Source organism: Bos taurus, chromosome 29 (assembly GCF_002263795.3).
Source record: "Bos taurus isolate L1 Dominette 01449 registration number 42190680 breed Hereford chromosome 29, ARS-UCD2.0, whole genome shotgun sequence".
In the NCBI taxonomy this organism is placed as follows: domain Eukaryota; kingdom Metazoa; phylum Chordata; class Mammalia; order Artiodactyla; family Bovidae; genus Bos; species Bos taurus.
Window position 1 is genome coordinate 44,507,917 of NC_037356.1, and position 25,890 is coordinate 44,533,806.

General features: G+C 51.1%; 2 protein-coding genes across 6 annotated transcripts in view; both read left to right on the forward strand.

Annotated features, from left to right (window-relative positions):
* Positions 1-10,994, forward strand: PELI3 (pellino E3 ubiquitin protein ligase family member 3). 4 transcript variants are annotated; one of them, XM_005227001.5, is made up of 8 exons: positions 1-118; positions 1,264-1,416; positions 1,952-2,023; positions 4,413-4,542; positions 5,373-5,474; positions 6,441-6,635; positions 6,954-7,142; positions 8,776-10,994. In XM_005227001.5, exons 2-8 carry the CDS (start codon positions 1,265-1,267, stop codon positions 9,343-9,345), a joined length of 1,410 nt encoding a protein of 469 aa, XP_005227058.1. In that variant the 5' UTR covers positions 1-118; position 1,264; the 3' UTR covers positions 9,346-10,994. The 4 variants fall into 4 exon arrangements, with proteins under 4 accessions (XP_005227058.1, XP_010819358.1, XP_005227060.1 ...); XM_010821056.4 differs by having other exon boundaries at positions 8,803-10,994; XM_005227003.5 differs by lacking the exon at positions 1,952-2,023.
* Positions 10,995-13,400: 2,406 nt separating this feature from the next.
* DPP3 (dipeptidyl peptidase 3) overlaps positions 13,401-25,890 on the forward strand; it is a 31,884-nt gene continuing 19,394 nt past the window's right edge. The window contains 6 exon segments of one of the 2 annotated variants that reach the window (NM_001024513.2): positions 13,401-13,442; positions 14,842-15,116; positions 23,462-23,551; positions 24,150-24,287; positions 24,870-24,944; positions 25,795-25,888. In NM_001024513.2, the coding sequence (NP_001019684.2) occupies positions 14,847-15,116; positions 23,462-23,551; positions 24,150-24,287; positions 24,870-24,944; positions 25,795-25,888 (667 nt within the window). In that variant the 5' untranslated portion in view covers positions 13,401-13,442; positions 14,842-14,846. 2 annotated transcript variants of the gene reach the window in all.

The following is a 25,890-nucleotide window of genomic DNA, read 5'->3' on the forward strand; positions in this document are numbered from 1 at the left end:
GTGACAAGGCAGCGCGGAGCCGCCGCCGGCCGGGCCCATCCCGCCGCAGCGGCCCCTGGGCCGAGCAGGGGCGAGGAGCAGAGGGAGCAGCGCCAAGCGGGGGCCAGAGCGCGGCCAGGTGAGCCCGCCGGGGCGGAGGGGGCGGGGGCTTCGCCGGGCGGGCCCCAACAGACGCTGGGGGCGTGTTTGAGTGTCAGGGTGGCGGGGGATACTCGGTCCGAGGGCGGGCGCCTGTGGCTGTTTGCGCGATCGCGCCTGCTGTCGCGGGTCTAGGGTGGGCTCTGTGCCCGTCCGGGCACCGCTCGCGGGGCTCCGGTTGTGCGGGACTGTGTGCGTGCGCGCGCGTGTTTGTGTGGAGGGGCCGCCGGCTGTGTCTGCGTATGTCTCTGGGCTGTCATTGTGCCCGCCCCAGGCGCGGGGCGCCGGCCTGCCCCGGCGCAGTCCCTCCTGCGCGGGGATGTTTTCCAAACAGGCTTCCTGCGGAGACGGGCTCTGCTGCAGCCCAAGCGGGAGGGGGAGCGCCGCCCCCACAGGCCTCCAGAGACCTGAGCGGCCCGGGGACTGCAGACTGACACCTGAGGGAGGGAGAGGGGCGCACCCGGGAGGGGTCCAGAGCCCTGTCCGCAGGGTGAGGACAAGATGGGGAGACTGAGGCAGGTGAATGGAGAGGTAGAGGTGGCCAGACAGGCGGAGGTGGGGAGGAGGGTGGGTAGAGAGGTGGCGAAAAGGACAGCGGCGGGGACAGAGAGTCATTGAGAAAACAGACAGACAGATAGAGGCCTAGACCAGCAAAGGGGCAGAAAGATTAAGATGGATAGGTAGATTCCAAAAACCTGACAGAAGGGTTCCTCAGAGGCCCTGGGGCTGAGAGCCAAACCCAGGAACTGAATGTAAGATGAGCAGTAGGGGCCCCCAACTCCTGGGGTGCTTTTCTTCCAAGCACATCCCAGACAGAGGTCCTGCCAAAAAGAAGCTTCTGGCCACCCCAAGTTGAGCCATCCCTCTGGCTCTGCCAAATATTCTGACCCTCTGATTGGGCAGCTCCTCCCTCTTGGTTCCACCCCATCCATCTCCCTTCCCTGGTATCCCAGCAACGCTGACAGTTTAGGGGAGGCAGAGGTGAAGTGGTTGCCATAGCAACAGAGTGGGTGAAAGGTCATTCTGGTCTTAGCCTAGGTGGCCTGCAGCAGGCTGGAACTGGCATTGAGGGGGGTTGGGGTGGGAGGCTGCAAAGCTCTTTTTCTCTTCTCCCACTCTGCCCAGAATGGTGCTGGAAGGAAACCCTGAAGTGGGGTCTCCCCGAACCTCAGACCTCCAGCACCCGGGGAACCAGGGCTCTTGCGTGCTCTCTTCTCCCAGTGAAGATGCACAGCCAGGGGAGGAGCCCATCAAGTATGGCGAACTCATCGTTCTGGGGTGAGCCTCCCTGGTCCGAGGGGGCGGGGCACCAGGCACCCCACAGGACAGCCAGACCAAGGGTCCCAGCTCTCCCCATTTACAGCCTTCTGCTGCTCGTCCCTCCTCACCTTCCCAGCTGAGAGACAAAGTTGACCAAGCCCACCTCAATTCACAATTGTTATTTTATCTTCCCATTTTTCATAAATTATGGAGACAACCCTGCCCACCTAAGTTTCTGAACGGAAGAAAGTAGCACCAGCTGCCTTTTTAAAACACCTCATGTGTGTAGTCTGGGATGAACTCTGGTCCTCCAGCAAAAGTGCTTGGTTCAAATCCTGCCTTTGTAAGTTGCTTAACTTCCCTGTGCCTCCATTTCCCCACTTACCAGTAGAGATGATGATAATAATAATACCTCAGAGGGCTGTTGGAAGGAACGACTGAGGTGATTTCTGTAAAGCACGTAGCACAGTGCCTGGCCTGCACCAAGTATTCTGGGAGGCAGGCGTGTGCCAAGCCCTTTCATGGACATTATTTCATTTCAATCTTCACAAAGATGCTGTGAGGAAGGAGGTGAGGAAACCAAGGCTCAGAGAGGGGAAGTGGCTGGCCCAAGGGCACACAGCTGGTAAGTGGCAGGGCTGGGATTTGGACCCAGGTCTTTCTTACTCTAGGTTTAATGCACTTCCACTAAGTGACAGCTGACCCTCGTGCTACAGATGAGGAAACTGAGGCCAGGAGAGAGGAAGCAACGTGAGCTGGTAGCTGAGTAGACCTTATCCGTTCCTGGTCTTCGCCTGACCAGGATGCTTGCCCCATGCACAGATCCCTCTCCTTCCTCCCTTCTGTACCTCCTTTTGGCCTCTCTCTGTGCCCTGAAGAGAGTATCTGATAAACTATGTTATCACTGTGATGACTATTTAGAAATAATAGTGGCTACTGTTTGTTGACATGTACGTGCCATGTGCTTTTATTTTTATTTTTTGGTAATAGTAGTCATAGATAACATTTATCAAGGGCTTGTTAAATATATGCCAAACTGTGCCAAGCATCTTAAAATGCTTTATCTCATTTAGCTCTCATAATGAACCTGTGAGGTAGATCCTTAGAAAATTAGCCCCATTTTACAGAGGTTATAGGGCTTCCCAGGTGGCACTAGTGGTAAAGAACCAGCCTGCCAACGCGGGAGACATTAAGAGATGCGGGTTTGATTCCTGGGTCAGGAAGATCCCCTGGAGGAGGGCATGGCAACCCACTCAGTATTCTTGCCTGGAGAATCCCAGGGACAGAGGCACCTGGCAAGCTGCAGTCCACAGGGTCACACAGAGTCGAACATGACTGAAGTGACTTAGCATGCACAGAGGTTATCTGATAAGCAGAAGTGCCCAGATTTAAGTCAGGTCCATCTGAACCCTCAGGCGTGTCCTGAACTGCCCTACCCCCCATATGTGGGGAGAGCTTACAAGTGCAAAAGTGATGCCCCTCTCAGGGGTGCTTGCATTAGAAAAGCAGCCACTTAGGAAGTCCCTGGCGGTCCAGTGGTTAGGACTCCACGATTTCACTGCCGAGGACCCAGGGTTTGATCCCTGGTTGGAGAACTAAGATCGTACAAGTCACGTGGCACTGCCCGCTCCCCCCGCCCCCAAAGAAAGCAACTGCTTCATGTCCCAAAGGAAGAGCTGGAATCACAGCTGGGAATGAGGCCACTGATGAGGGAGAGCTCAGACCTAAGGCGACAGGCCCTCTTGAGAGCCATCTGTTCTCCACAGAGCAGTGAAGCCCCACGCCGGCTGGACATCAGAGCCACCCAGAGAGCACATTGAAAAATTACCCACTGACAAGCTCATCCCAAATCTACAGAATCAGAATCTCCCTCTGTGGGTCCAGAGAAGATTCTGATTCAAGTGGTCCTTGGCTGTATTTGGCAGCTATTCATCCTTTTCACTTCCTGCTGCCAAACCTGCTGTGGCTCCCCAGTGCTTATGGACTAAAGTTCAGAATGCTCTTCCTGGAGTTCAGGGCCCTCCCACCAAGTTCATTTTCCCCGACTGCACTCTCCCACCCAAGTCATCACTCAAACCCTGCCTGCCACAGGGCCTTTGCTCAGGGTAAGCCCTCCTTACTGAGAATCTTCTGCAAAAGAGCCTGGAGTCAGACAGATGAGAGGTCAAATCTAGACTTTTCCCACTTCCTAGCCTGGGACCTCAGGCAAGTCATTTTACCTCCCTGAGCCTCAATTTGCCTCATTCATAAAATGAAAAGAAAGATAGAAAGACACTTGCCTGGCAGGACATTACACAGATTCCATTAGGTAATTAATAATGTGAAGTACCAGGAACACAGGAGGCTCCAGTTCATGGCAGCGATCAAGGTTATGACTCACCCCATCTTTGCCTTCTACAATCTGGACAAGGCTGGAAAGGAAGAAATTTGATGTGTATGAATGTGTAGAGATAGTGGCTTTGTGGGTCTACTTTTTTTTTTCTTCCTTTCTGGTTTCCAAGTAGTACTTGTGATCTAATAAATGACAGTTTGCTAAAGGTGACTCCTTTCTAGTTCTTCAAGGCCGGGTATAGGTGTCCCATCTCTTCGAAACCTGCTCCTGGGATCAGAATTCCTTTCTCCTGTCTCTAGGCCTGGGACACACTTGGCTTGTGTCTGGATCAGGGCAGGTGGCATCCAGGTTCCTCAAACAACTTAGGGCACAGAACTGGCCTGTGGTATGTCATCTGTACCACCCCAGCACCGAGTGCCTGACCAGGCATGGTCCAGGAGTCCAGAAAACACTGGTTAATTGAATGAAAACTCTTTTGAAGATCTTTTGACCACCCCCACCCCCCACTTCACTTCTCCAAGGCACCAATTTGATAGAGTAGGGTCTTTTATCTGGTAGTTCTAGGGCTTGTTTATTAAGGCAGGATCTGCCCAGAAGTTGGTGGTTCCTCCTAGTCTCTCAGGGACTCATCTGCTGTCACTCTCTGCCTGCAACCTTTTCTTCTTAACCCCCTCATCCACAGCTACAATGGGTGTCTGGCAAGTGGGGACAAGGGCCGCCGCCGAAGCCGCCTGGCGCTGAGTCGCCGGCCACACGCCAACGGAGTGAAGCCAGATGTCATTCACCACATCTCAACGCCGCTCGTCTCCAAGGCAAGCAGCTTGTCCTAGCAGACCCGGTGCCAGTCTTCCCAGTCCTACATGCCCACAGGCCCGCCAGAGCAGGGGAACCCACGTGTCTTCACTCATGACCCTGGGAAACCAGAGCATGGGGCTGGTGGGAGACTCCTCGCAGTATGTCGTAGCTTGCAAAGTATTTCCTGGACCACTAGATCCCATCCCTTGGGAGGGAAGTGGTCAACATCATTTGAGGCGGCCAAGGCTCCAGGAGGGGACATGACAATCACACTGTAATGACAAAGGCAAAGCCTTTGGCTTCGGAGGTTTGGGGTTGTAATTTGGGCTCTGCTGTTTCCAGTCATTTGACATCTGACCGTTTCCTTCTCTTCTCTGAGATGCAGTTCCTTCAACAGTAAAATGGGAATGATAACCATGCCTCCTTTGGGAAGCTGTAGGGATAAATAGGGGCTTTTCCAATGGCTCAGTGGTAAAGAATCTTCCAGCAATGCAGGAGACACAGAAGAGGCAGGTTCCATCCCTGGGTTGGGAAGATCCCCTGGAGAAGGAAATGGCAACCTACTCCAGCATTCTTGCCTGGGAAATCCCATGAACAGAGGAGCCTGGTGGTCTACGGTTCATGGGGTCACGAAGAGTAGGACATGACTGAGCAATGACCGTGCACACGGGGATCAAATAAGATAACCTGTGTAAAGGGCTGGCTGCAGAGTTTGCCCTCTGTAAGAGGTGGAACCACCCCTTCCCTGGGAATGGCTGCTGGATGTCAGGCTCCAGCTTCTGTCACAGAAGCGCACACTTCTCCTGACTATATCCCCAGAGAAATGACTTTTCCTTTCTGTCCCCAGGCACTGAGCAACCGTGGCCAGCACAGCATCTCCTACACACTGTCCCGGAGCCACTCGGTCATAGTCGAGTACACACACGACGGTGACACAGATATGTTCCAGGTAGGCTCAGGTGACCCCACAAGCCTCCTGGCCACTGGCCACCAGGCCTGGATGCTCAGCTGTGCAGGTGTCCCAGGGGGAGGCTGGCGGACCAAAGGCTGGGGGGCAGGTGCTTTGGAATCCTCAGTGCAGCGGACCACTCTTCAGACGAGGAAGCAGGATACCTGAGGGAGGGCTGTTGACTTCCCACTCACACAGCAAGTCAGTGGCTGGATCAAGGTTCACACCCAAGCCTGGACTCCCAGGCTATGGGAGACATACAGTTTAGGGGTTCAGAGTGTGGTGTGAGAGTCCTGCTGCTTGGCCTCTGCTCCCAGTTCTGTCACTTAGTAGCTGGACGACTTTGGGCAAGAGTCCCTTAACCTCTCTGGGCCTTGGTTTCCTCATCTGTAAAGTGGGGCTAATTTACAGTCCCACCTTCATTGGGAAGATTAACTGAGATCTGCACACGAACTGCTTAACATGATATATAGTAAACATTTACTCCAAATTCACTGTTTTCTACTACTATTTGAGCCTTCCCAGACTATGGGTGTCAGTTACCCTTTCACTGTTCTATCTGCAAATCAACTAGTTTTTTTTTTTGGTTAATTATTTATTTGGATGTGCCAGGTCTTAGTTGCAGCATGAGGGATCAAATTCCCTGACCAGGGATCAAACCCAGGCCTCTTGCACTGGGGAGCATGGAGGACTGGGCCACTTAGCCACTGGACCACCAGGGAAGTCCTGCAGATGAGCTAGTTTTTAATTGAGTGGGGCGGTTCCCAGAACTGTGGGGGAGACAGAGACAGAGAAACCCAAACAGCAGTGATTGGATGTGGACGTCTGGGGAACTGGGGTGGCGTTATCTCCCTGTCGTTTGGTCACCCTGCCCACAGAACAGCTTCCGGGAGCCCTGGGGTGGGAAGCCCTTGGCACTGACCTTTGCACACACCATTCCTGTGCTTGCCCTCCCCTCCCTCACAGATTGGCCGCTCCACGGAGAACATGATTGACTTCGTGGTGACAGACACGTCCCCTGGGGGAGGGGCTGCCGAGGGCCCCTCTGCCCAGAGCACCATCTCCCGCTATGCCTGCCGCATCCTCTGTGACCGCCGGCCACCCTATACTGCCCGAATCTATGCCGCTGGCTTCGATGCCTCCAGCAACATCTTCCTTGGAGTGAGTGAGCCCCCCCAGGCAGGGAGCAGTGTTGCATCTGAGAGTGAGCCCAGGGGTAGGCTGGGGAGGGGCAGCCTCCAGGGGTGATGGACCAGCCTGCAGTAATCATAACCACAACCTATGCGGGGATTAGCACCCCCACTTAACAGATGAGCAAAGTGAGGCTCAGAGAGGTCAGGTGATGCCCAAGGTCATACAGTGCCAATTCCAGTCCTCTCTGGGCCACCTCTGGGCTCCAGGGTACAGGGGCAGCACTTCCGGCTCGAGGCCTGCTGGGGGCCGCTCAGGGATGTGATCTGATCCCACGTGTGGTCCCAGGAGCGGGCAGCCAAATGGCGGACCCCCGACGGGCTGATGGACGGCTTAACCACCAACGGGGTCCTGGTGATGCACCCAGCAGGCGGCTTCTCTGAGGACTCAGCCCCGGGTGTCTGGCGGGAGATCTCGGTCTGTGGGAATGTGTATACTCTGAGGGACAGCCGCTCAGCACAGCAGCGGGGGAAGCTGGTAGGTGGCCTGTCCACCCTCCTCCCCATCCCCTCGTCCTTCCCGGGGCCCTCCCGATCTGCCCTGCCCCCTGCCCAAGCCAGGAGGTGATCTCCAGTCCTGCTGCACAGGGCAGCCCCCAACAGGCTCCATGTAGGGGTACATGCCATTTGCCCCACAGAGGGGACCAGACCAGCATCTCCAGGTGTAGCCCACATGCTGCCAGAGGCCCACGGGGTGATGTGAAGCAGCACGCACAGAACGTGGTACAGCCCCACGCGCTTCTGAGGATGTCAGCAGCTGAAACTCACAGCCTCTTACGAGGGTGACACTTGGCCTGTGTGTGAGCAGTTTATAGCCTGAAGTGTTGGTGGTTTTTAACGTGTCTGTCACGTTCAGGCAAGATTAGCTTTATTCTTTCCCAGCAGGAAAGGGCCTTGGAGTAGTGCTAACACAGGTGATGGGGAACCTAATGTTGGGAGCTGGGAGAGTCCTAGAGAGAGATGGGGCTTGCCCAATGTCACATGGCCACGATCCTCAAAGGGGCCACATAGAGGTTTTCCTAGGTGTGAACATATGGGGCAAGGAGATGCCGAGCCTCGAGGAAAAGCATGGCTTATCTTCCCAGGGCCTCAGTTCCACTGGGAGATCTGGGGAAACGTTATTTTGTAAAATTAGGCTTGTGAGCCTCTCACTGGTACCCGCTACTGAGCACCTACTATGTCCCAGGCACTGTTCCAAGTTCTCACACTGATTCATGAGAACCACTTGCTACACAGGGAAGTAAAACCCATCTTGAGGACAAGGAAATTAAGACACGGAGGGGATAAGTTACTTGACCAGAGACACAGAGTTAGTAAACACTGAGGCCAGAATTCATGCCCAGACTATCTAGCGCTAGAGTCCTTGCTTTTAACCTCAGCCCTTAGGCTTTGGGCTAAGCTGGTGTTTTAACACAGGAGATTCTGCCATCAGGGAAGATGAGCTTGAGAAAATGTTTTAGAAAACTTCCATTTTGGTCCAGGCCTTGTTTTTGGCCAGTATGTGGCATGTGGGATCTTAGTTCCCCGATCAGGGCTTGAACACTCTTCAGGGGAAGCACAGAGTCTTAATCACTGCATCACCAGGGAAGACCCAGTCCAGAGTCCCGTCTTTGTGATTTGACAGATGAAGTGACCGAGGCGCAGGTTTCAATGAGAATAAGGCATGGTGCCTGCCTGGGATTATTATTATTATTATTATTATTTTTTTGGCCTTGCTGCCTGGCTTGCAAGATAAGATCAAATCTTAGAAGACTTAGAAGAATCAGGGATTGAACCTACACCTGCAGCAGTGGAAGTGCAGAGCCCTAACCACTGAAAGTCCCTGCTAGTTTTTTGGGTTTTGGTTTTTGGGGGATGGTGCTTACCCAGGACCACTTTTCCTGCTGGCCCATGGGGCTTCTCAGTCTCCTCTGGTCCTCTGCCCCAGCCCTTACCCCTCTTCTGCCCCAGCCCAACCCCTCTTCTGACCCAGCTAGCCCCACGGGGTCCAGGGTGCACCCTCCAGGGAGGTTCAGGGGAATGGATGGGTGGCTTGACTGGGGTGATGGCGGCCGGATGGCTGGGGGTTCAGGAGCCCCTTGGGCACGAAGGCCCCTCTGCTGCCCCTGCAGGTGGAAAACGAGTCCAACGTGTTGCAGGACGGCTCCCTCATCGACCTGTGCGGGGCCACGCTGCTGTGGCGCACGCCGGCCGGGCTGCTGCGGGCGCCCACGCTGAAGCAGCTGGAGGCCCAGCGGCAGGAGGCGAACGCGGCGCGGCCCCAGTGTCCCGTGGGCCTCAGCACCCTGGCCTTCCCCAGCCCGGCGCGCGGCCGCACGGCACCCGACAAGCAGCAGCCCTGGGTGTACGTCCGCTGCGGCCATGTCCACGGCTACCACGGCTGGGGCTGCCGGCGAGAGCGGGGCCCCCAGGAGCGCGAATGTCCCCTCTGCCGCCTCGTGGGGCCCTACGTACCCCTGTGGCTCGGCCAGGAGGCCGGCCTTTGCCTGGACCCCGGGCCGCCCAGCCACGCCTTTGCACCCTGCGGCCACGTCTGCTCTGAGAAGACTGCCCGCTACTGGGCTCAGACGCCACTGCCCCATGGCACCCACGCGTTCCACGCCGCCTGCCCCTTTTGTGGGGCCTGGCTCACCGGCGAGCATGGCTGCGTCCGCCTCATTTTCCAGGGGCCGCTGGACTAGGCTCCCCGGGGCCCCTTGCTGCCGCGCCTGCCTGCCCGCCTGGGTCCCCCACCTCCAGGGAGCTCTGCATGTGAGACTCTACCTGCTGGCTCATCACCACACCAGATGGACGCGTTGGGTGGGTGGTGCCCTTCCCCTCCTAACTTGGGCTCCAGAGGGGGTCCCTGGACCCCCACCCCAGACAGAATGATGAGGCTCTCAGCACCAGCTCTGTCCTGGGCTGATGGAGGGAGGCCCAGCCCTTTTGCCCCCGCTCTTATAGGGGCATCCCACATCATGCCGCCTACACTGTGCCGCTGGGGGAATGAAGGGGCCACAGGTCCCTGACCCCCAGCTTAGGCTGGCTGTGCCCTGAGCCTGCCAACCCAGTTCTAGATAATCACCCCGCCGCTGCTGCCCTGGGTTCCCCTATAAACCTGCTGCTCAGCTGCCCTCACGAATCTGCGTGTCCCGCATGCGTGCAGTGCCTCCAGCCCCGAGTGAGTGCCGGGTGGGCGGCAGGCTGGGACCGACATCTGCGGATACCCACTGGGGACTGGACTCCTTGCCAAGTGTTATCTGGGGACACAGACTTGGTTCCCTGCCTGATAGAGTTCCCAGTAACTGAACGACAGACCAATTACTGAATGACAGCATGGCTTCCTGTGTACTAGGATCAGAGAGTCATCAGGAGTTGTGAAGCTGGTCTCACAGGTGGCTAGAAAAGTGAGACAGGCTTCACTGGAGGGGCTTAAGGGCTCTGCTTTGGTGGCCTGCTGGGAATCCCTACAGTAAAGGGGGTGCTCTAGGCAGAAAGGGGGCTCAGGGCAGGCTCAGGTGTAGGTATGCAGGGAACTGGGTGAGGGGTTCAGAGTGGCTGAAGCATGGGCTGCAGGGGGCAGAAAGAGGCTGGGACGAGAGGCTGGGGCCGTGCTGACAGGGAAGATGCTGGATGGAGGTTTGCATCCTCATTTCTGGACAGTCAGGGGTTGAGGAGAGGGAGAGGACTCGTGGTCCAGAGCGTTGGCTGTGACACAAGGGCTACTATCAACCAAATGCCCACTGCGTGCCCTGCACTGCGCTAATGGTAATAATAACTACGTTCATTAAGCACTCCCCAGTCACCAGGCTCTGCTTCTCAGAGGTTTTATTTAATTCTCACAGTAACCCAGGGAAGGAGGTGTTACCATTTCTGTTTACAGGGAGATTAAAGAACATGGTCCAAGTCACACAGTTTAGAAAGTGGTCAAGTCAGATTCTAATCCACAGATCCACAGCTGCCTGCCTGGCCTCAGAGCCTGCCCTCTCCTCCAGGGCACTGGGCAGCTCTCCTTGGATGGGGTGGGAGGAGTTGGGAGGGCAGCCCAGGTAAGGGGAACAGCATGGGCCAAGGTGTGGCAGGGAAAACGCTTGATGACCAATGAGCTGGGTATGGAGGGAGCAGAAACGAATGAAGGGTGGGAATGTTGGGCTGGCATCTGGTGGGCCTTTGTTGCCATGGAGACCAAATCTGAACTGGATCCCTATTCATCCTGGCCCATTCTCACCTCCTCCTGAGAGCCCAGGCAAGCTCGGGGTGCTACTGGGGTTGCCCCAGACCTTTCCTGGGACAAGCAAGCTGGAAAGATTAGGTAGATGGAGGTTCTGGAAATATAAAATTCTGAAAAAGAGCCTCTGAGTACCAACTCGACCTGGACATAATCCCTAATAGAAGGCAGAGCCTTAGATATTCCAAGGGGAGGGACCTGCCCCCTTCCACACAGCTGGTTGGAGCCACAGATATCAGACCTGGGGCTGTTGAGAGGACAGAGGGTATTTGCTGGTGGTGAGATGAGGATGCGATCAGATTCTTGCTTTACACCGCCACAGCGGGGGAGCCCCAATAAGGATGCTGGGGTGGACATGGGAGCATTGCAACTCCTACACACACACACACACACACACACACACACACAGCAGTAGGAATCCAACTCTTCCCAGCTCTCTGTTCTCTGTTGGGAACCAGACAGGGGAACACTTGCATGCCATTTCTATCAGGGAATCTCAGACCCTAGAAGGAGAGACAAGCAAAAGGCACAGGTGCCATAAGAGGGAGAACTCAGAGTGTTGGTGGAGGGGTCAGACGGCTCTGCCCCTTTCTAACTCTTGGAGCCTCAGTCTCTTTAACTGTTAAATGGAATAACTGTACCGCCATTACCAGGTGGTTGTGAATGTATGAAGGGCACCTGTAGCATAGGATGTACTTAATACTACTTCCTCACCTACCCCTTCTTTATCCCCATGGGAAAGAGCCAAGGCTAGGGGTGGCTATGACTCCAGTGAGTAGACTGTTGCATGTAATTCTGTGTGTGTGTGTGTGTGTGTGTGTGTGCATGTGCGCACACGCATGTGTTGAGCAGGGGGAGGGGACAATGTGGTGGAAGGCTGGACCCCGGTTCAGGGACACCAGAGGACTTCCTGGGTGGCCTTAGGGAAGTCAGTGAATCCATCAGCCTCCGTTTCCCCATATGTACTCTAGATTAAATTATATCCTAACTCAGGTTTTTTGCAGGAATTAAATGAGATCCTCCATGTCAAGCTGCTAGCATAGAACTTCAGGAAGTGCTCTTATTAGCTGTCTTGATGAAAATGCAGCTTGGCTGGGGGTTTCCCAGGAGTACTGGGATCCTTCCTTGGCCTGAGCTGCCCACTGGTGGCGATGGACGGCACTTCCTCCTTTATCCGTGTACATGTCAACCTCTCCCGAGTGTCAGGGAAGACTTTACACCTGTTTTAAAGACAATAAAAATTGGGGCACAGGGAAGAAGAGGGGCTATTTTCTAGGTACATAGACCAATTTATTGAGTTCCTCCCTGTCATGATCATCACCATCAGTGCCAACAGCACTGTTGTGCCAAACAGGGCCTTGGGCACCTTTTGTGAATGAGAAACTGGTGTGGGTGGTGGACACAGCTGCTCTGGGCCTAGACACAGGCGTGGCAAAAACTGGCAAGGAGGGTGTATGGATTTCAGGGTAGACCCTCTCCTCCACACTTCTCTGCACTGCACCCGGGGGCGTCAACACTGTCAACACTTCCCTCAAGCTTACAACTTCCCTCCAGGAAAGACGGATTTTTAGCCCGGTTTTCTGACTGAGGAAGTCAAGACTCACAGAGGTAAAGAGACTCATCGAAGGACACACAGCTACCAGGCAGTGGAGGCCCCCCTCAACCTTAGATGGCCTGGCTCTGCTCCATTTCTGATATGGGACCCTCAAAATGTTCCCCACTTGGCCCAGGCCAGGTGCTAGGCACTTTCACATGCCATTCCCCCACCCATCCCATCCTCTTGTGAGTTTCTCCAGACATGCAGCCTCGGCTCTGCCCTGGGCAGCCTTTTGAGGTTGTGGTCGGCCTTCTCATCCATCCGGCACCTGGCAAGCACCCCGAAACTGCCAGGCCCCTCGCCCCTTGTTCAGAAGAAACTGAGACGCGAAGATATTTAACTGCTGCCCTAGCCAGGTCCATGGCGAATCCGACAGGGTACAAGGCAGCACCTGCGGGCGTTTCTCCACGTCCCCCCGCCTCCCCTCCCCCCCACCCCCGACCCGCACGGTGGGACCATCTCAGCCCCGGCTGGAGCCCGCTGGACTGTGGACTCGACTCCCTAAACGGGAGTCTCGTCACTACCCATGGTCCTGGGTTCCTATACCCAAAACTGAAGTCGGGGGACTCAGAAATCTAACTCCAAAGGAGAGCGGGGGTCAGGACTGTGCGGGGGTTGTCGCCGGTGCTCCGTTCGTAACAGCCACGCTGCCCCGCCTGGTTTCGGGGTACCTTCTCTGCGCCGTCTGTTCGGACTAGGCCTGGGCCAGGCTGAACACGGAGGTTTCTGACCCCAGCGCGTGTACCGCCTGCGGACAAAAGGCCAAGGCCGCAGGGGCCATTCCGCTCTCCACCTCGTAGCGCCTGGGGGGCGGGGAGCCGGCTGGCCGGCTCAGAGCTTCTATTGGCTGGAGGCGATGCCCGTCCGGGCCCCGAGGCTCGGCAATTGGCTGGTGGAGGCGGAGTTGGCGGAGCCCCAATGAATGGGGGAGCCGGAAGCAGGAAGTGAGTGTGCGATCCGAGCAGCTGCTGCAGGTGAGGCGCGGCGACCGGGTTTTGGGGTCACCATGTGTTATCCTCAGGGGACAGGGCGCGTCTGGGCCGAGCTCAAGATCATTCCTTTTCTGCCCCCCCATTCCAAATTAATCGCGGCCCCGAAGCCAAGGATCGCTCCGGACAGCAAAGGGTTAACGTCCCTTTCGGAACCCAGGGGCTTGTGCCATTTGGGAGCAGCTTCGGGAGTGGTGGGGGTGGTAGGAAACTCTTTCAGAGTAAGAGAGGGCGTTGTGAATACTCTGGGTTGGGAGACACCCAGGTCCTAACTAGGCAGCAAGACTATCGATAAGCTGCTTGGCGTCTCTAAGCCTCAGTCTCCCTATCTGTAAAATGAGTTTTCTCTCCGCTCTGAGCTTCTGCAGCTAGGGAGGGTCCCCTGGCTGAGCACAGGGAGAGGTCAGGGGGATAAGAGTGGGACTGATCCTGCCAGCAGTGAGAACTGAAGAGTACAGGGAAAATCTTGTACTGCTGTAGGTACCTTCTGTCGATCAGGCTGACCTTGTGACCTCATCTAATTTGCATAGCCACCCAGTGAGGTTGGGGTTATTATCAGAGGCTGTCTTCTAGAGGTAGAAAAGTACAGCTGACTTGACATTTGGAGTCTGGGGTGAGCCAGTCTTGGAACCGGGGTCTTCCAGCTGGGACTCTGTCCTTGTGAACACAGTGGTGGGCAGAATCGAAGAACATGCAGGATAATTCTGAAGGGAAGGCTAGGAGATCAGAGAGGGAAGAGGGGTGACCACGGAGAGGGGCCTGGGAGCCCAGAGATGTGGAAGCTCGCTTTTGACCCCTCCCTTGTGTTATTAGGCAAAGCACCCCGCCTCCCTGGCCCTGGTCTCTCCATCTGTAATATTGCTGCTGCCGCCAAGTCGCTTCAGTCGTGTCCGACTCTCTGTGACCCCATAGACAGCAGCCCACCGGGCTCCCCTGTCCCTGGGATTCTCCAGGCAAGAATACTGGAGTGGGTTGCCATGTCCTTCTCCAATGCATGAAAGTGAAAAGTGAAAGTGAAGTCGCTTAGTCGTGTCCGACTCGTAGTGACCCCATGGACTGCAGCCCACCAGGCTCCTCCATCCATGGGATTCTCCTGGCAAGAGTACTGGAGTGGGGTGCCATTGCCTTCTCCAATCTGTAATACTAGGTAGTTGGATTCAGTCTTTAAGTTTGGGAGGCCACAGGCTGAATATTGCCTGCCAGAATATTGTGTAATCTTCTGGGGTGAGTCACCTAACCATCTCTGAGTCTCACTTGGCATATCTGGTGCATGGATGCAATGGTATTCCCTTCCTCATTCAGACTGTGAGCATGCAGACTCAGATGTACATGCCGTTGGTGTGGGATAAATGATGCCTGTGATCACGGTGATGGTTCTCAGCAGGGCCCATGGCGGACACCCAGTACATTCTCCCCAATGACATCGGCGTGTCAAGCCTGGACTGCCGCGAGGCCTTCCGCCTGCTGTCGTCCACAGAGCGTCTCTATGCCCACTACCTGTCACGGGCCGCCTGGTACGGAGGCCTGGCAGTGCTGCTGCAGACCTCCCCTGAGGCCCCCTACATCTATGCCCTGCTCAGCCGCCTCTTCCGTGCCCAGGATCCCGACCAGCTGCGCCAGCATGCCCTGGCCGAAGGCCTTACTGAGGAGGAATATCAGGTTAGTTCTCCCAGGCCAACTTGCATTCTGGGTGTGAGGGGCCGGGAAGCAGGGGTCCAATGGACTCTCTGTCTCTCTCTGAATTAGATCAAAGGTTTTAAACACAGGGACATCCCCTCCTGGAGTCTCAGTCTTCTCATCTACAAAGTATGCCTGAGGGTCGTCTGTACCTCTTAGGGTTGTGGCCCCCTGATGAGATAAATGATGGCTGTTATGATGATCACGAGAGCTGTGGAGTAGAGGAAACAGCTGTGGAGGTTCGGAGACGGTAGAGGAATGAGTCCAGTGTAGGAATCTGGAGGTCTGAGATCTGGACCAGATCTTCCTCTACCATGTTGCATGTCCCTGGGCAGAATGTTCTGCCTGTCATCTTGTTTTTATCTCATCTGTGGGTCTGTTGGCCAAGGAATACATGAATGCATTCTTAATGCTTTACAGCATTGCAGAAAGGCACAAAATAAAACACGAAGATCATTTTTTCTCAATGCCCAGCCCAGAGGTAACCACCAAAGATGGTGGGTATATAGCCTTTTCAGTCCTCTGTCTACACTGCATACCTGTACAAGTAGAAATACACATGTGTTAGTTGCTTATTTTCTCTTTCACATATGAGATCACATTCTATAGATTCTTATGAGTTCTGCTTTTTTTCACTGAACACTATATCTTGGAGAACTTCCATGGGGTACATAGAAATCCACCTCGTTTTCTTTTATTGACTGTGAAGCATTCCATAGCTTTGTACGATGTAATCAGTTTAGTCCTTTGTATATTGATGGACATTTAGGTTGTTTGTCATTCTTACAAACAAGACAAATAAGCATCCTTAAGCATGTGTGTGACTAGGATCTATTTTTAGAAGCAGAATTGCTGGGTCAAAGGCTCTGTGCATTGACAGTTGACTAGTGTTGTTAAATCATTTTCTGAAAAAGCTTCTCCAAGAATGTATAAGGATACAGTTTCTCTATATGTAAAATAAAGGGATTAGATTGCTTATCTCTGTGCTGAGGCCCAGGCTGTTTCTTCTATTTTTTGTTTGAACTTTGAGTAATCACATCCCATCTCTAGGCCTTGATTTCCTCATTAAAAGAGAGAATAGCTGGGAAAGTTAATGGAAAAGTGCTACCCAAGTATTCACTGTTTACAGTGGGATTGTTTTGTTTGGAAGTAGCAGAAACCCACCTCAAATTGGCTTAAATGGGAGGGAAAAAAATCATGACTCCCAGTTTCTGGTCTGGCATGTTGGGAGCTTAGATGTTGCCCATCTCTTCTAACAAGTAAAAAGCTGAAGAAATTGAAAAACCAACAACTCTTCTTAGATCCTTAAGAGAAGTGAGGTTCCAGAGCAAACTGCAGCCCCCAAAATTGGAGAAACAGACAGGCAGGTACAGAGAGTCACAACTTACCAGAGCAAAAACTCATGAACAGAAACCTCCATGGAACAGTGCTGGGGTAGGAAAATTGGAACTGTAATTGGTGAATTGCTAAAGGCTCAGTGTGGACAATTCTGAGAGTTGAAAACTCCAGGGGGAACTGGACATAAGGGGTCCCCACACTTTGGGGGGTTTTACCTTCAGGAGCTTCACCTGGTTCTCACAGTGAATTTCAGAGGAAAAAAATCCCTCTTGCTTCGGGCAGAGGGAGGTGAGAAGGAGCCATTTTCAAAATATGCTAGAGCATTCTGTTCTTCTTAACATGATCTGCCCTCAGGAGAAATTATTTAACCAGAACCAAACCTGTTAGGGATTTATTGGAGCCTAACTAATCTGGAAGAAGGGAAACACACAACTCTAGACAGCTCTGACCATCCGGTCCCATCTAAAAGGAGTGGGAATATGGGGCTGAGAAGAACATGTCAAGTTCAAAGTCCAGCAGCAAAGGCTCACTAAAATCATGGGACTCTAGAACACTTCCCCTGCCACCATTCCTTACCATCCCACTACTAAAGGCCTATTTAAGACAGTTCCTTTTACTCAGCACATCATGTCTGGCTATCAAGAAAAAAATTACAAAACATTCTTAAAGGCAGAAAACACAGCTTGAAGAGACAGAGCAAGTATCAGAACCAGACTCAGATACGGCAGGGATGTTGGACTCATCAGACCAGGAGTTAAAACAACTATGACTAATATTCTAAGGGCTCTAATGGATAAAGTAGACAGCATGTAAGAACAGATGGGCAGTTTGGGATTAACAAATATACAGTACTATATATAAAATAGGTAAATAACAAGGGCATAGTATATAGCACAGGAAATGAGACTCAGTATCTTATAATATCCTATAATGGAAAAGAGTCTGAGAAGGAGTCTAAAAGAATGCTAGAGGTCAGAAAATATTACCAGAAAGGAAGGGCACTTTTGATGGGCTTATTAGTAGACGACACAGCAGAGGAAAGAATCTCTGAGCTTAAGGGTATCTCAATAGAAACCTCCAAAATTGAAAAGCAAAATGAAAAAAGACTGAAGAAAACAGAATAGGATATCCAAGAACCATGGGACAACTATAAGGAATATAACATATATACAGTGATAAAACCAGAAGAAGAAAAAAAAACAGAAGAAATATCTGAAATAGTAATGACCGAGAATTTCCCCAAAGTAATGTCAGATACCAAACCACAGATCCAGGAAGTTCAGAGAACACTGAATAGGATACTAAATGCAAAACAAAAAAGAAACAAACCTCCATAGAGGCATATCATGTTTAAACTACAGAAAATCAAAGAGAAAGAAAAAAATCAAAGAGAAAGAAAGAACCTAGATGGAAAAAAATATCTACAGAGGAACAAAGATAATAATTACATCTAATCTTTCAGAAATCTTGCAAGCAAGAAGAGTAGACTGAAATATTTATAGTGTCGAGATAAAAAGCCACCAATCTAGAATTGTATGCCCTGTGAAATTATCCTTTAAAGTGTAGTGGAAATAAAGACTTTCTCAGACAAACAAAAATTGAGGGAATGTGTTGCCAATAGACCTGTTTTGCAGGAAATGTTAAAAGAAGTTCTCTAGAGAGAAGGGAAATGATATAGGTCAGAAACTCAGATGTACATTAAAAAAGAAAGGAAAAGCTGTGGTGAAGGAATAAGTGAAGGTAAAATAAAAACTTTTATATTTCTTATTCTTAACTGATCTAAGAGACACATTTATCCAAAATAATAATACCAGATCTAAGAGACACATTTATCCAAAATAATAATACCAGCAATATATCCAACTATGTATGCTTATGTACAAGTGAAATGAATGACAGCAGTGATATGAGGGAGGGAAGGCAAGAATTAGGATTATTTTATTATAAATGGACCATGAAATGGACTTGGATTAGTTATAAATGTATATTGCAAAGTCAACCACTAAAATGTCTATTGCAAAGTCAACCACTAAAAAAAGTAAAAAAAGAAGTGCAATTGATATGCTAAGAAAGAAGAGAAAATGAAATTGTATACAAGGCTAAGTTACAACCACCAAGGTAGAATAAGAATGGACGACAGGTGCCAGCATGGTCGGGCTCTGGTGACACTCCTCTTCCGGGCTGCAGATTGCTACCTTCTCGCTGTGTTTTCACATGGTGGATCATATGAGCTAGCTATCTGGGGTCTACTTAGTAAACGCATAAATCTCAATGAGGAGCATGATCTAATCTCCTCCCAAAGGCTCCCTCTCTTAATAGCCATCACCTTGGAGGTTAGGTTTCAGCATACTGGTTTTGGAGGGACACAAACATTCAGATCATAGCAATCAACAAACCTCTAGCTGCTGCTGCTGCTGCTGCTAAGTCGCTTCAGTCGTATCCGACTCTGTGCGACCCCATAGACGGCAGCCCACCGGGCTCCCCCGTCCCTGGGATTCTCCAGGCAAGAACACTGGAATGGGTTGCCATTTTCTTCTCCAATGCATGAAAGTGAAAAGTGAAAGTGAAGTCGCTCAGTCCTGTTGGACTCCTAGCGACCCCATGGACTGCAGCCCACCAGGCTCCTCCATCCATGGGATTTTCCAGGCAAGAGTACTGGAGTGGGTTGCCATTGCCTTCTCCGAAACCTCTAGCTAGACTAAGATAAAAGATGAGAGGTCACAAACTACTAGTATCAGGAATGAAAGAAGGAAAAAGAAAAAGAAATTAAAGAAGGGCTATCACTACAAATTCATGGGCAGTGAATATTCATGGGCAATATCCTTCCAATGATAATCAAAAAATACTCTAAAAAAGCTCATATGCACAAATTTGATAACCTATATGAAATGGACCAATTCCTTGAAAGACAATCTGCTAAAATACACAAGAAGAAATAGATAATCTGCAAAGCCTGTATCAAAGAAATAGAATCAATAATTAATAAACAACCTTCCAAAACAGAAAACATCAAGCCAAGATAAGTTCACTACTAGACATTTAAGGGTGACATTATACCAACTCTCTACAATCTTTCAGAAGAGAAAAGCAGAGGGAATACTTTCTAACTCATCTATGAGGCCAGTATTACCCTAACACCAAAATCAGACAAAGATTACAATGAAAGAAAACTACAGATTAATATGCCTCAAGACCATAGATGCAAAAGTCCTCAACAAAATAGTAAATTGAATCCAACAATGTATAAAAAGAATTATGCACCATGACCAAGTGGGATTTATCCCAGCTGTGCCAATCTGGTTCAGCATTCAAAAATCAATAAATGTAAATCATCACATCAATAGACTAAAGAAGAAAAATCACACAATCATATCAATAGATGCAGAAGAAGAAGCATTTGGCATTTGACAAATTCTAAGATTGCCGGGAGAAATATCAATAACCTCAGATATGCAGATGATACCACCCTTATGGCAGAAAGTGAAGAGGAACTCAAAAGCCTCTTGATGAAAGTGAAAGTGGAGAGTGAAAAAGTTGGCTTAAAGCTCAACATTCAGGAAACAAAGATCATGGCACCCGGTCCCACCACTTCATGGGAAATAGATGGGGAAACAGTGGAAACAGTGTCAGACTTTATTTTTCTGGGCTCCAAAATCACTACAGATGGTGACTGTAGCCATGAAATTAAAAGACGCTTACTCCTTGGAAGGAAAGTTATGACCAACCTAGATAGCATATTGAAAAGCAGAGACATTACTTTGCCAACAAAGGTTCATCTAGTCAAGGCTATGGTTTTTCCTGTGGTCATGTACGGATGTGAGAGTTGGACTGTGAAGAAGGCTGAGCGCCGAAGAATTGATGCTTTTGAACTGTGGTGTTGGAGAAGACTCTTGAGAGTCCCTTGGACTGCAAGGAGATCCAACCAGTCCATTCTGAAGGAGATCAGCCCTGGGATTTCTTTGGAGGGAATGATGCTGAAGCTGAAACTCCAGTACTTTGGCCACCTCATGCGAAGAGTTGACTCATTGGAAAAGACTCTGATGCTGGGAGGGATTGGGGGCAGAAGGAGAAGGGGACGACAGAGGATGAGATAGCTGGATGGCATCACTGACTCGATGGACGTGAGTCTGAGTGAACTCTGGGAGTTGGTGATGGACAGGGAGGCCTGGCGTGCTGCGATTCATGGGGTCGCAAAGAGTCGGACACGTCTGAGCGACTGATCTGATCTGATCTGAACACCCATTCATGATTAAAAAAAACAAATTGTAACTAGAAAACTTAGAGTTAATATCATATTTAATGGTGAAAAACTTCCCCACTAACATCAGGAATAAAGCAAGGATCTTCCTTCTCACCACTACTTTTCAATGTTGTACTGGAAATTCTACCTAATGCAATAAGACAAGAAAAAGAAATTACAGGTATACATATTGTAAAGGAAGACATAATACTGTCTTTGTTCACAGATGACATGATTGTTTAAGTGGAAAATCTGAAAGAATCAACAAAAACTCCTAGAACACATAAGTGATTATAGCAAGGTTGCAGGATGCAAAGTTAGTACATGAAAGTCAATTGCTTTCCTGTATTCCAGCAATGAGAACATAGAATTTGAAATTAAGACACAATTCCATTTACAATAGCACCCAAAAAAGTTGAAATAGTGATAAATCTAACAATGTGTAGAAGACGTATATGCAGAAAACTATAAAACTCTGATGAAAAATATCAAAGAAGAACTAAATAAATGGAGAGAGACTCCATGTTCATGGATAGAAAGATTCAGTATTGTCAAGATATCACTTCTTCCCAACTGTATCTATAAATTCAGTGCAATCCCAGTCGAAATCCCAGCAAGTTGTTTTGTGGATACCAACAAACTTATTCTAAACTTAATACGGAGAGGCAAAAGACTCAGAATAGTCAATACAATAATGAAGGAGAAGAACAAAGTTGAAGGACTAATGCTACTCTAGTTCAAGACTTACTATTAAAAAAAAAAAGACTTACTATTAAGCTACAGTAATCAGGACAGTCTTCTGTTGGCAAAATAATAGACAATAGATCAGTGCAATAGAATAGAGAGTCTAGAAACAGACCCCCACAAATTTAGTACAAATCTTTGACAAAGAACAAAGGTAATGTAATGAAACAAATATAGTCTTTCCAATAGATGGTGCTAGAATAACTAGACATCCACATGGTAAAAAAAAAAAAAAATCTCGACACAGATCTTATATCCTTCACAAAAATTAACTCAAAATGAATCACAGTCTTAAATACAAAACTAAAACTCCCAGAAAATAACATAGGAGAAAATTTAGATGACCTTGGGTATGCAGTTGACTTTTTAGTTATAACACCAAGCATGATCCATGATAGAAATAATTGATAAGCTGAACTTATTAAAATTTAATTTTTCTTTTTCTTGGCCATGTTATGTGGCATGTGGGATCTTAGTTCCTCGACCAGGGATCGAACCCACGCCCTCTGCATTGGAAGCACAGAGTTTTAACCACTGGACCTCCAAAGATGTCCCTAAAATTAAAGTTTTCTGCTCTGTGTAAGACACGGTCAAGAGAATGAAAAGATAAGTCATGAATGGGAGAAAATGTTTGCAAAAGATATATCTGATAAAGATGCCTTTCGGTAGCTGAGTCAATAAACAAACCGTGGTATATCAGACAATGGAACATTAGTGCTAAAAAGAAGTGAGCAATTAAGCCATGAAAAGACACGGAGAAAGTTAAATGGATATTACTGGGTGAAAGAAACCATCACGAAAAGGGTACATACTGTATGATTCCAGCTATGTGGAAAAGGCAAAACTATGCAGCTAGTAAGAAGATGGGTAGTTGGCAGGCGCTGGGAGGGGATATAGAGCACAGAGGATTTTTCAGACACTGAAACTGCCCTGTATACTACAGAGTAGTGTATCATGTGTAATGGCAGATATGTGTCTTTATACATCTATCCAAACCCATAGAATATACAATGCCAAGAGTGGTCCCTAATGTAAACTATGATCTTTGGGTGATGAGCTGCCAAGGTACATTCCTCAATTGTAAGAAATGTACCAGACTCGTGAAGAATATTAATGAGGTGGAGGCTGTGCCTGGCAGTGGGGTGGCGGGGTGTGGGGGGGAGCGCTTTGGGGTAATCTCTACTTTCCACTCAGTTTTGCTGTGAACCTAAAACTACTCTATAGAATAAAGTCTATTTTTAAAAAAGAGAATTATGGGCTCACATAATTGAAAAGTCCAGGGCTAGAGAGGCTTCAGTCATGGCTGGATTCAGAGACTCAGGGATACCATTGCGATGCAGTCTTCATCGCTCAGCTTTGCTTTCTTTTGTGACCTTAGTAGGGGAGCTCTAGGGGCTTTGGACTTGATGATTCCTGGTATGAAACAGTAGCTCTTCAACCGCTGGGAAACTTCTTGGTCAGGCTCTGGCTGGCCAGCTTGGGTCTGTGCCTACCTGGAGTTGGGGAAGGGAGATTTTGCCCCATCCCAAAAGGAAGCTGAGGCCATATTATCAGAGGAAGGGAGAGTAGATTTGGAGCCTGCAAAAGCCATAGAGTCATCAACCAAGGCCCCTCCATCCCTAACATTTTGATGCCTCTAGCGCCAGCTGCCTATCAGATGGGGGCTAAGGACAGGCTTCCTACAGGAGGTGGTGTCTGCGCTGGGCCTTCAAAGTCAGATGAGATGCAGGTGGCTGAGAGGGTGCTGATATGAAGGGAACAAGGTGGATGAGGGCTTGGGTGTATCAATATTTGGAAGCTGTTGAGGAGACCCATTTGGCTGGACCATGGGTGTATGAAGATTGGGCCGTGAAAGCAGCCCAGACTGGCACCTCCTGGGATGTGGGTCCTGCCCCCTAGATCTCCCCACCTCACCCATACAGCTTCCTCTGGGGTGTTAACATCCCAGGAGGGCCCCTCCATGGGGTGGGGAGGCTGCGTTTCCTCTGACACTGCCTTCCTCCAGGCGTTCCTGGTCTACGCCGCGGGCGTCTACTCCAACATGGGCAACTACAAGTCCTTTGGGGACACCAAGTTTGTTCCCAACCTGCCCAAGGTGAGCTGAGGAGGGCTGGGGAAGGTGGGCAGTTTGGGGCTGGTGGGGTGGAGTGGGGAAAGCAGCAGATGGAGCCCCCGCAGGAGTCAGGCTTTGACCTTGTCACCACCATGCCGCACAGCCTTGGGTCAGCCACCCCCCCGGGTGCTGCAGCGACCTCCCGACCATGCTGACCATGGGACAAATGAAGGGAGGCTGTGGAAGAGTTCTGAGCACCGTTCAGTGCTGCAGAGATGGGGCTGTCGGTCACCCCGGAGACAGTGGAGGAGAGTGGACGCAAGGAGTCCTTCTCTGGACCACAGGGCTCAGGCCCTTCTGGGGCAGACCCAGATCTTACACCAGGGCTTTCAGTCCCTACTCTGCACATGACTGGCCTGACGATCTTATTGAAATACAGCCTCTGACCCAGCCAGCTTGAGCAGGCAGGTGTGAGGTTCTGCTTTTCTCCGGCAAGGTCGATGCTGCCAGTCTGTTGACCACCCTCTGAGCCAGAAGGTCTTAGACTATGGGAGAAGAGCTTGGGGGTGGCTGGGGGGCTCCAGGAGGCAGGTTGGGTGGTGCGGCCTTGGCCAGGCCAAGGACCTCCCTTCCCCTGCAGGAGAAGCTGGAACGTGTGATCCTGGGGAGTGAGGCCGCTCAGCAGCACCCGGAAGAAGTTAGGGGCCTCTGGCAGATCTGCGGGGAGCTCATGTTCTCACTGGAATCGAGGCTTCGACACCTCGGGCTGGGGAAAGAGGTGAGGCCCCAGCCACGCTAGGGGGTGGGGGGCATCGTTGAGGGGCACCTGGCCTGGAGGAAGGGGCAACCGATGGGGAGACAGCGGGCTGTCCATCATGCCTGAGGCCAAGCTTCTGTCCAAGGCGGGTCTCAGCGTCGTCCTCAGTAAGTGGGTTGGATGGAATGCTTTGACATTCTGACATCCTGGGATGTTGTGTGCCAGGAGGAGGGAAGGAGAGATGAGCTGAGAGCTGAAGGGAGCTGGGGGCGGTGGGGGGTGGTGGTGGAAAGGAGGGGATCCAAGCTTCCCACATCTGGATGCTGCTTAGGAGTCGCTTGGGGTGAGGGACGCAGTGAACCTTAGGGTGGATCTGTGAGAGGCTGGCGCAGAGCTGTAGGAAGGCTGGGGATGGCCCTGTGTGTTGTTTGTGTTCCAATATTCTTCCCCTGGAAAGAGATGGAGAGGGACCTCGGAGGGTGCTAAGAGGAGGTGCAGGAAGTCTGAGGCTGGAGAGGGTGGCCAGAAAGGAATTTACCAGCTGACCCTGCAGCTCCAACCTCAGCAACAACTCCTATTTCCATTCTGCCCCTTCCCCGACAGGGCATCACCACCTATTTCTCTGGGAACTGTACCATGGAAGATGCCAAACTAGCCCAAGACTTTCTGGACTCACAGGTTTGGGGGATGGGCAGCTCGGGGTAGTGGCTTGTTGGGGTCCCCTTGGCACTGGCGGCCACTCCCCGGTCTCAGCTTGAGCCCAGAGGCACAGGCATTGGGGGTCCTTGAGGTGGAGAAGACTGAGGAACCCTTACCTAAGGGTCAGCATGAGTGCCCTGATGGAACCACCCCCACCCCACCCCAGGCTGAAGGGCCTTGTGACAGCCTCAGGGAAGGAGGACACAGAATATCAGACCTGCTTCAACAGAGCTCTGGTATCCATGTGTCAGTTTCACCTCCCAGCTCAGCCACTCAGTGATATCCCTTATCTGTGGCTTGAGGTCTGCCTCCTATAGCCCAAGTTAGCTGAGTTCATGAAGTGTCTGGCAGGTGTGATCGTATGTGCATATGTGCGTGCTCAGACAGGTCCAACTCTTTGTGACCTCGTGGACTATAGCCCGCCAGGCTCCTCTGTCCATGGAATTTTCCAGGCAAGAATACTGGAATGGGTTGCCATTTCCTCCTCCAGGGGATCTTCCCAACCTAGAGGTCAAACCTGTGTCTCCTGTGTCTCTTGCGTTGGCAGGTAGATTCTTTACCACCAAGCCACCTGGGAAGCTCACTGTCTGGCGCAGCACTTAGTAAAAGTGCTGTGTACTGAGTACTCAGTGTACTGAGCCGAGCAGGAGTCTGCCCTGGCCCGCCCACCCTGCTCCCTTCCCTCCCAGAAGACTACGGCTGGTCCCCCTGAGGCCCAGCCCGCTTTGCCTCTGTGTCTTCTCCCCCGGGTGTGCCCACTCTCCCTCCTTCCCACCCCACCGCCCACTCTGGATTTACTCTCCCCCAAACCCTGCCCTTTCTCTTCCAGAACCTCAGTGCCTACAACACACGGCTCTTCAAGGAGGTTGGCCAGGACGGGAAACTGAGCTACGAGGTGCGGTTGGCTTCCGTGCTGGGCACAGGT